Here is a 9244-nt window from a genome sequence, read left to right as displayed (position 1 = left end):
GGGGGAGAGGCGCCGGGTGGGGGCGCTGCGGATCCTCCTGAGCGCGGTGGCACGTTCCGCGCCCCTCCGGCACCGGCCCGATGGACTCGCCCGTCCTGCCCCGCCCCTCCCTCTGGTAGCCACGCCCCCAGCCTGCTGGTTGCTATGGCACAGCGATGACGCTCTCAGGGCACGCCGGAAGTACCTCACTCCTCCCCCGGAAGTGTGCAGCGTGTGAGGGGAGGCGGACGCGGAAGCGTAGCGCTGCGGGCGGCGAGATGGGATGCGATGGCGGCACCATCCCCAAGCGGCACGAGCTGGTCAAGGGGCCCCGCAAAGTCGAGAAGGTCGGAGGGGGCTGCGGGGAGCGCGGCCGTCGGACCGGCTTTGTGAGCCTGGGCCCTGACCCCGGGCCCGCGGCCCGGGGGGAGAGAGAGAGAGAGAGGCCCCGCGGAGGCCTGGTTAGCCCTGCCCGTCACGTAGTGCCTGCGAGCCGGGCATGGCGCTCCGGCTGCTGGCAGCGTGGGGGAGAACGCCCTTCTGCGCGGCACCGCGCCGGTCTGCCGGTACCGCCGCAGGGTGACTATCTGTGGCGCCGCCGGCAGCTGGAGTGGAGATCCCGTTGTCTTCTGGAGGGCTTTTTTGCACATAAGTCGTTCCGCTGAACGTTCTGCTGCACGCATGGGGTTTAGCGGCCTCCTTCACCTAGGGTTATGGTGTCTGCCGGTAACACTCTTCATAGGTCGTTTAATAGTGTGACCAGACCGTTGGCCATTTCTGCATTCCCTGTGCTTGCATTCTGAATGTTGCTTGGGCTCTCTTTTTAGAATGTTTTAGGGTAATGGGTATACAGTGGCGTTACATGTGTGGATAGGTGGATGAAGATTGGGAAAAATCTCGCAGCAAGTGGCAGAAAACTTAGGCAAATTACACTTGCTGATGTAAAATAAGTAAATAAAATCCACTTCTTCCCCACGCCTGGCTATCAGGGTAGCTGTGAACCTTGGCCTTTCTTTTATGGCTTAATCTGTCATAAAATTCATGGGTTTTAGGCTGGAGGTTCAGGTAACCTCCTGACATCCCTAGATTTGCTTTTCTTGTTATCTTGTTCCTTACAGGGAGTGGAACTGGTAGTTGACCCAAGCAGGGGTGAGATGTAGAACTAGAGAGAAGAGGGTAGTGGAGAACATGTGAAGAGCAAAAAAGAATAAAGAGGGAAGGGAACAGGTGGAAGTGGCAAAAAATAAGAAAACTGAGTTAGAGTTAGGAAGATGGGTCCCGAGGTGCAGAAATATTTTCAATAGATAGAGGTAGACCCTCAGAACTGGTGATGAATTTTGCTAAAAGGTTTTGCTAAAGTTATTTTACAGATTAGCTTTGATGCAGAAAGTAGGTTTGGTAAGAGACCTGGGGATTTGATTAATGCTTCAAGTATTACTTGAATTTTATGTTCAAAAAATTTGCAAATATACAAGCTATTTTAAAATCACGAGTATTTTTTTTCCTTCAGGTTGACAAAAATGCCGAGTTGGTGGCAAGATGGTATTACTGTGCTCTGAGTCAAGAGAAATTACGTCGGCCAATTGTAGCTTGTGAGTTAGGCAGGTATGAATGTTCCCATATAGACCGTTATATTAAAAGGTACTAATTTCTAAATAAAAGAACGTTATGAGTATCAAATATGATACTAAAAATTTTATGTTACAGGTTGTATAATAAAGATGCTATCATTGAATTTTTGTTGGACAAGTCAGCTGATAAAACTCCTATGGAAGCTGCATCACATATCAAGAGCATTAAGGTAAACAGGTTGTCTCTTACATTAAAGAGCATCTTGAAAAGTAAAAGATGCTACAAAACCTCAATCTGTTTGTGTTCTCACTATATACTAAAAGTGTTAAAAATAGTAAACCACAATGAAACGATCTTAGGGAATGTTATGGCTGAAAAATCATTAGTAAACAGCTTAAGGCTTGCATTTTTATTTTTCAGAATGTAACAGAACTAAACCTTGCAGATAATCCAGCTTGGAGTGGTGACAAAGAGAGTATAAAAGGTGACAAATATGATGACATCCAGTCTGCACGCTTTATATGCCCTGTGGTGGGATTGGAAATGAATGGAAGACATAGGTCAGTAAGCTTCTGGATTTTGCTCTTGGAAGCAAGTACTATGCTAAACTGAATATAGAGCAGGTAAAAATGCTTGAATCGATAATGTTGCAAATCATGTACTTACTCAAGCCTTTCTGGGGAATATTTGTCCTCATTTCAGAAGGAGGGAGTTCAGGACACTACTAAGGGTCCTTTCATTTCATGTTCTAGAGGAAAGATAAAAAGTTAACCCCTTCCTAAATGAATTTATGTGTATAATCAAGAGCAGAGGGCTATGTTTGCAGAGAAAAAGCGACTAAAAGTTGTTTGGGGGCTAAACCACGGGAGATTGGATGACGCCTCCCTTTGTGTCACATCAAGCAATTCTACCTCTCCCTGTGTTAGGATCAGAATGGAGATGGATTGTATATCTCTTCTAATCCTGCAATACTATCTGTTTTTTATTGGGCTGAGGAAGGACATTTCTTTGCATCCTGGTTTGGGCAAGTTAGCAATTTCTTTTTCTATGCATGTTAACCCTGATGAGTGAGAAGAGGCCGGGTTCACAGCTTGATAGTTGCAAAGTATTTCTTTCTTCAGAGAGTGATTAGCTGGGAGATATTCAGGTGGAATCAAAGAGAGAACCTGAAAAGTAAACCTATTTTTACCAGAGCCACCTTAGTATTTTTCAGTTCAGTTGAGGGTGATGGACAGGAAAGATTAGCAGTAGCTCTCAGGAAAGGGTGATTACATGAACTGTGCACGTAATTGCTTCACATAGTCTTGCAAGAATCTTCTATGTGGACAGGAGAGATGTGGGAGAACAGACCCACGCTAGGGTCGCTTGTTACAGCTTTGCTGGAGAGCTTGAGTCAGAGTAAGTGAAACCGATAAGCTTGGTGCAAGGTGGAACCATTCAAATAGTGTAACTTTGTAATAAAACAGATCATGGTGATGATTCCAGAGAAGCCTGTGTGTACCTGTAGCAAATGTACAAAAACGTCTCAAGAGCTTCTGTTTTGCTAAGATCCCTTTGAGAGATTGTTGTAAAACTACGCTGAATTATACAGAGAATAAAATAACAAAATACATGTAGTGGTTTAATGTACACAATATTTTTCATGTGATTCATACATAATGCCTACTTAAAGGTGCTGATACCTTGATTAGCTGCAAGAATTTGTAAGGAGAAAGTTAGCTGTGTCCTGCTAGCCCATTGCAGTGTTGTTTCTGTGACAAATCAGAACTGCACATACATCTTTTAGACACCAGGTTTCTTAAAAATGATTGTATGTCTTGTCTTTTCTTTGAAGGTTTTGCTTCTTGAGAAACTGTGGCTGTGTGTTCTCTGAACGTGCTCTCAAAGAAATTAAATCAGAAGTTTGTCACAAGGTGAGTTTTTCTTCAGCTTTAGTAGCAGTGGGGTCATGTATGGCCTTCACAGATAGATATATAGATACAGGTACATACTTGTGTGTACAATTGCATTCACATCCACTATTGTAAAATGGGGTTTTTTTACGCGAAGATGCAAATTGAAATGGAACTTGTAAAAGTTTTGGTTTATGATGGCCTGAAGTAATTCTGTATGGCCTTTTTAAATAAAAATATGTTACTAAGTAGTTGTAAATATGAGTATTTTTGTTCTCAGAGACAGTTTGATTTTGCAGTAACTACTTTAGAAATTTCATTTTTTCAATTATTTGGTTATAATTTCAGTTTAAAAAAGCGTGATTGTTTTTGGTTTGGGGTTTTGGGTATTTAGTTTGGTTTGGTGGTTGTTTTTTTTCCTGAAAGCATGTGGTTTGTGTTTTATCAGTGTTGCTGTATGTGTTGAAACTGATTACATTTTCAGGTTATGTTTTGATCCCTGTATTTTTAAAGGACACTGTCGTCTTTTGGAGGGGGGGGAGCAACTCTTCATAGAATTTTCAGCAATTACATGAATTATTGTAGAAATTGACTGCATTTCATTTCACAGTGCTGGTTTGATCTCATTATATCAGTTTCTTTGTAGGTAGGGGCAATGATAAAAGTTGTAAATACTCTTTTTTTTTTTCCTATCACTACTTTTATTTATTACCAGTGAGGTTTGTGGTGATAGTTGCCACATGTAGACAGGGTTATTTATCAGCAAACACCCTGATATTGGATAGATATTAAACAAGAGCTGTGAAGGAAAAACTTTCTTGGTAAGTTGTTGCAGGTGATGTGGAATATTGTTAATTAGGTTTAGCCTCATACCGCTGCATCCAGTGCTAATTTTGTTCTATAGAATACCAGTTTAGTCCTAATGGCACTGCTTTGCTGTTGGCAGATACTAATTTATTTTTAATGAGTTTTTTTGTTTTCGTGTAAATTTTTGTTGATAGATGGATGTAACTTGATTATTAAATGCAGGAATTAAAAGTTTTGTCCATGGTTTGGCCAGTCTGGTAACCTTATAAAAACTAAATGAATCCCACATGTTTTCTGGATTTTTTAATAATCAGTATTTATCATAGCCTCATATTTGCAAGCAGCTATTTTCACATACATGTGAATTCTTCACAGTATTCAGAAGGATGCTTCTAGAAATAATGAGGTGGATATAACACAATCTAGTCTGTCATCATTTCATTATTGGATTTTGGTGCACAAAGACAATGGTAACCAGCTGGGAGAATGTGTTTTAGTCCAGATTTCCTTTGATTAAGGTCGAAGAGTGATTTGGTAGATTTTTGGGTATATACTGATAATGTTCTCATTCTGTATTCAGAATCAAGAAGGGGACCAGAACTCTTCTGAATAGGATTGTGAGGAACTGGTTGCCATGCTTTCTGGTAGCTAACAGTTTGTTTATATCCAAAGCATTAATTAGCAGCATTCCCCCAGCACATTCTATCTTTATGTACCAATGGGGCATGTAGTAAAATGAACTAGAACTAATGAAGAAGGAGGAAAATGAAGTGTTGCATATTGTACATATGCTAGGATTAGAAATTGTTTATTAATAAATAGAATCTTCTTCTGGTACATGTTTTTTGAAAATGCAAAAAATTTCTGAACTAGAGAATGTTTGAATGTTGTGGATTGCCATACATATGTTTCTACTGGTGCTAACTACTGTATTTTAAGAATTACAATATGTTTTTTGAACCGAAATCCAACTTGTGGGATCCATGTGGGCCACAGCATTTTTTTTTCATGGCCTTGCCACCTTCTGTCTGCCAGTGCGTGCCCAGATGCCAAGCCCTGTGTGCCCTGCCATGTCTGTGTGTGCGGAGGCATTGTTACGTGACTTTGGAGAATGACGTGATGAGAGCAGTTCAAAAAGAACAATCCTGTATTTGCTTGTTTACGCTGTGTATTCAGTCTCTCTTCAGCTAGCAGAATCTGTGTTTTCACTTCATCCCAGGGGACAAGGTTTATAGCATGGATGTAAACTGGAGAAGTGTCAATCTAGGAGCTGTGTGGCAGTTCTTTTCCCCACTACTGTGAAATTCAAGAAAGCTCTTTCAAAACAAGCTGCTATTGTGCATTAATTTCGCCTGTGAGCCTACAGAGCAATCTTGATAGTCTGCTAAATTGTAAACAGCAACGGCTTCCCAAAAGACTTTGTGTAACAGATGCTGTAATGGTGCAGTGAAAACATTCACCAGAGAATACAGATATCCAGCAGCCCAAACAATAATTCTGCAGTCCTCACCTTCATGCTCATATACTTCAAACTAGATTATCTGAACTAGATAATGAATGTGTGTTTACATACTACAAGATGCATGTCTCAAAATGCTGTGCTTCGTGAAACTGTACAAAATTACTTTCCTGTGCTCAGAACAGAGGATTGCTTCCTTTCCATGCCTTCTGGCTTGGCTCATGGGAATGCTTACCACTTTGTGAGAAGTCCCACAGACAGTTGTCTCACTGCTCGATTTTCTTCCCAGTTTTTTCTGTGGCAGCTTATACAAGAAGTAGAGCAATCCGTTTGTGCAGTGATATGCAGATCATGAAATAAGTGTTTAGGAAAAATTGAATGCATATGCAGATTTTGTTTAATTCAAGGAAATAGAAAGATGAAGAATTCAGCATTCCTTGGTTTATCTCGACAGTACTTGCTGTAGTACTAGATTTGAAAGGCATTATGGAGTCTAGGTACAGGGAGGATGAAGCAGTCTTTCTATCAGAGTTCTCTTTCAAAAAACCTGTCGTGGTTTAACCCCAGCCAGCAACTAAGCACCATGCAGCCGCTCATTCACTTCCCCCCCACCCAGTGGGATGGGGGAGAAAATCAGGAAAAAAGAAGCAAAACCCACGGGTTGAGATAAGAACAGTTTAATAGAACAGAAAAGAAGAAACAAATAATGATAACACTAATAAAATGACACCAGCAATAATGAAAGGACTGGAATGTACAAATGATGCGCAGTGCAATTGCTCACCACCCACCGACCGGCACCCAGCTAGTCCCCGAGCGGCGATTCCCCGCCCCCCCTTCCCAGTTCCTATACTAGATGGAACATCACATGGTGTGGAATACCCTGTGGGCCAGTTTGGGTCAGGTGCCCTGGCTGTGTCCTGTGCCAACTTCTTGTGCCCCTCCAGCTTTCTCGCTGGCTGGGCATGAGAAGCTGAAAAATCCTTGACATTAGTCTAAACACTACTAGCAACAACTGAAACCATCAGTGTTATCAACATTCTTCACATACTGAACTCAAAACATAGCACCGTACCAGCTACTAGGAAGACAGTTAACTATCCCAGCTGAAACTAGGACAAAACCATACTTTGCCTCAACAGAAACTTTACATGAAGAGCTGACAATATTAAATCCCCATATATTTATCTGCTTTTACTGGAATTGTTAAAAAGACTGTATTGGTACTGGGGAAAGACACAAGAATGTGAGAGGAAACTGTCATGGATGGAGGACTTTTAGTAATGCAACTGTAATTAATGTGTGAGGCCTGTTTTTAAGTGACTTGTAATTAATGTGTGAGGCCTGTTTTTAAGTGACTTACTTCCCTTGGAAGTAAACTGTTCTTTCTTGCTTCACATCTTAAGTAGCAGTATACTGAAGGATTCAAGTTAAAAAAATAACATTAAAATGTGAAAACTCTTAAGGCAAACAAACAGTCAGACACTGTAGCAATGTTGAGAGAGAGAAATTGTCTCTTGCTGCCCAAATGGTAAATGCTTTGAACTGTCTTGCCAAAATATAAAACTCCCTGGCCAAAGATTTTTTGAAAGACCAATGAGAATTTTTTAGTGGTGGTTTATGTTGGAGAGCGAGCTTGTTAGATGAAGTGTTTGGGACAATTTTTGAAGCTTCTAACTATTTAGACTGAAAAGAGTTGAAAAAGAGCTTTGTCTAAAACAGAGCAACTGTTTACAATGAATACAAATACAACTTACAATACCTTTTTACACAAGTGCATTTTGTTTGAGCCATATTTTTGAGGTTTTGTACAGTAAGAAGAGAAAATTTCAACTATCAGTATTAAGTCACATGCTAAAATGTGCAGCATAGGACTCTAAATCAGCAGGCAGAGAAACAACTTTGCTTTCAGATAACAGAGTTTGGTGATGTAGCAGAAGCCCTGAAGATCAGGAGTTTGCTGCTGCCTTCTGCTTCCTGTTCTTCAGGAGGAATTATATGTGATGCGGAAACTGTCAGTTTAAAATTTGCACTTTTGAATAGGATGTTCTCGCCTATTGTTGTGTTTAATTCTCCAACAGACTACTAAAATTAAAAGAACAAGCAAGACCCTTTCTACTCACTGTTTTTGTATTTGATGGTATCTTGAAGGTTGTAAGTTGGTGCTAATCTGTGTTGGTCTGTAGATTTTGGTGGGGCCCAAAGTGATTAAGTGTTTTGGAACTGCTGTTCTAACTGGCTTCCTGATGCTTGCATGGGCAATCTTTGGTGCCTGCTTGTTTGGAAGTCTGCTATTTGACAAAAATTATGCTTTTAGAAATGATGGAATAAAAGAATCACCTAGCAGTGTATACCACCTATTTAACCTCACTTTTGGGGGGTTGAAAAAGGTACCATTACCGATTTTTTTTTTTTTTTTTTTTTTTTTTTTTTTTTTTTTTATGTTGATTCTCCTGTCTGAGAAGTAACTGTTGGTGTAATAGTATGCTAGAGGTAGTTTGGAAACAGGGTAGTGGTTATTGAATCTGTGGCGGAAGTCTTTCTGGGAGTTCAAGTAGTCACTCTGGAAGTTAAGGACAAGATTACATTTTTAAAATGTAATTTCTTGTATCCCTTTAAAATTTATTTTGCAATTGTTTTCAGAGTCAACAGACTCTAATACACACTTGAAATAGTATCCTAACTATTAAAGTCTGTGCCATATAAAACACTTGATCAAATGTTTAACTTAGATACAGAGCTATTAAACATGTGCCTTGGGCTTTTTGAAATAGAAATTGCGCATACATCTTTCAGATACAGAGTTAATGTGTGTGCAGTATGTTATAGAGCATAGTGTTTCTTTGAACAAGGTCACATTGACACTATATGCTCTTAGATCAACAGTCACCAAAAGTTAGTAAACATTGGTTGCTGAGATCTAAAAGTTGTGATCGATCTACTCATAACATGGTAACGCATACAGAACTTAATGAACGCTTTTTATGTGTGTTTAAATGCTCTCAGCTTCTGCAGTTTTATTACTTAATTTTTTACTGTTGTTAGAAGTAAAAAATCATTCAAGAATATAATGTGGTCATGGTCACTCAGAACAATGAGTAGAATACTGTTTCTTAATGATTGAGAATGGGGTGTTTTAATTATGATTTTCTTGGGGGTTTTATGTGTGTAAAATTTTGTTTAAAATACTAAATCCTTTAAGGAAGGAGGATCACATTCCAATGATTTTCCTGGATTGATGTGGGTAAAGTCATACCTAAATTGTATTTTAAGAGGGCTTTTTGTGCAGATTTTTTTTCCCCAGTTTGACTGGTTCAGTTTCTCCAAAACAAGCCCATGTTATTTAGCACCTTGCTGTTGAATTTATCCTTTTAATTCAATTCAGAAGCAATACACAACAATAGTTCTGTGTGATGGTGACAAAAGGTGAAAGCTACATACTGGATTCGCTGCAATGATGGTAACAAGGAACGTTCCATTCACGTTTTAAAAGAGAACATGGAGTGGATAAATGCTGGCAGTGCCCTACAGTGGA

General features: G+C 40.0%; 1 protein-coding gene across 1 annotated transcript in view; it reads left to right on the top strand.

Annotated features, from left to right (window-relative positions):
- The first annotated feature begins 182 nt into the window (after positions 1-182).
- Positions 183-9244, top strand: part of RTF2 (replication termination factor 2) — a 31998-nt gene continuing 22936 nt past the window's right edge. The window contains exons 1-5 of the mRNA XM_030008489.1: positions 183-326; positions 1490-1584; positions 1687-1780; positions 1972-2111; positions 3386-3464. Coding sequence (XP_029864349.1) covers positions 258-326; positions 1490-1584; positions 1687-1780; positions 1972-2111; positions 3386-3464 — 477 coding nt within the window. The 5' untranslated portion in view covers positions 183-257. The remainder of the gene's footprint in view (positions 327-1489; positions 1585-1686; positions 1781-1971; positions 2112-3385; positions 3465-9244) is intronic.

This window comes from Aquila chrysaetos, chromosome 3, assembly GCF_900496995.4.
Source record: "Aquila chrysaetos chrysaetos chromosome 3, bAquChr1.4, whole genome shotgun sequence".
In the NCBI taxonomy this organism is placed as follows: domain Eukaryota; kingdom Metazoa; phylum Chordata; class Aves; order Accipitriformes; family Accipitridae; genus Aquila; species Aquila chrysaetos.
This window is presented reverse-complemented; position numbering and strand designations above follow the sequence as displayed.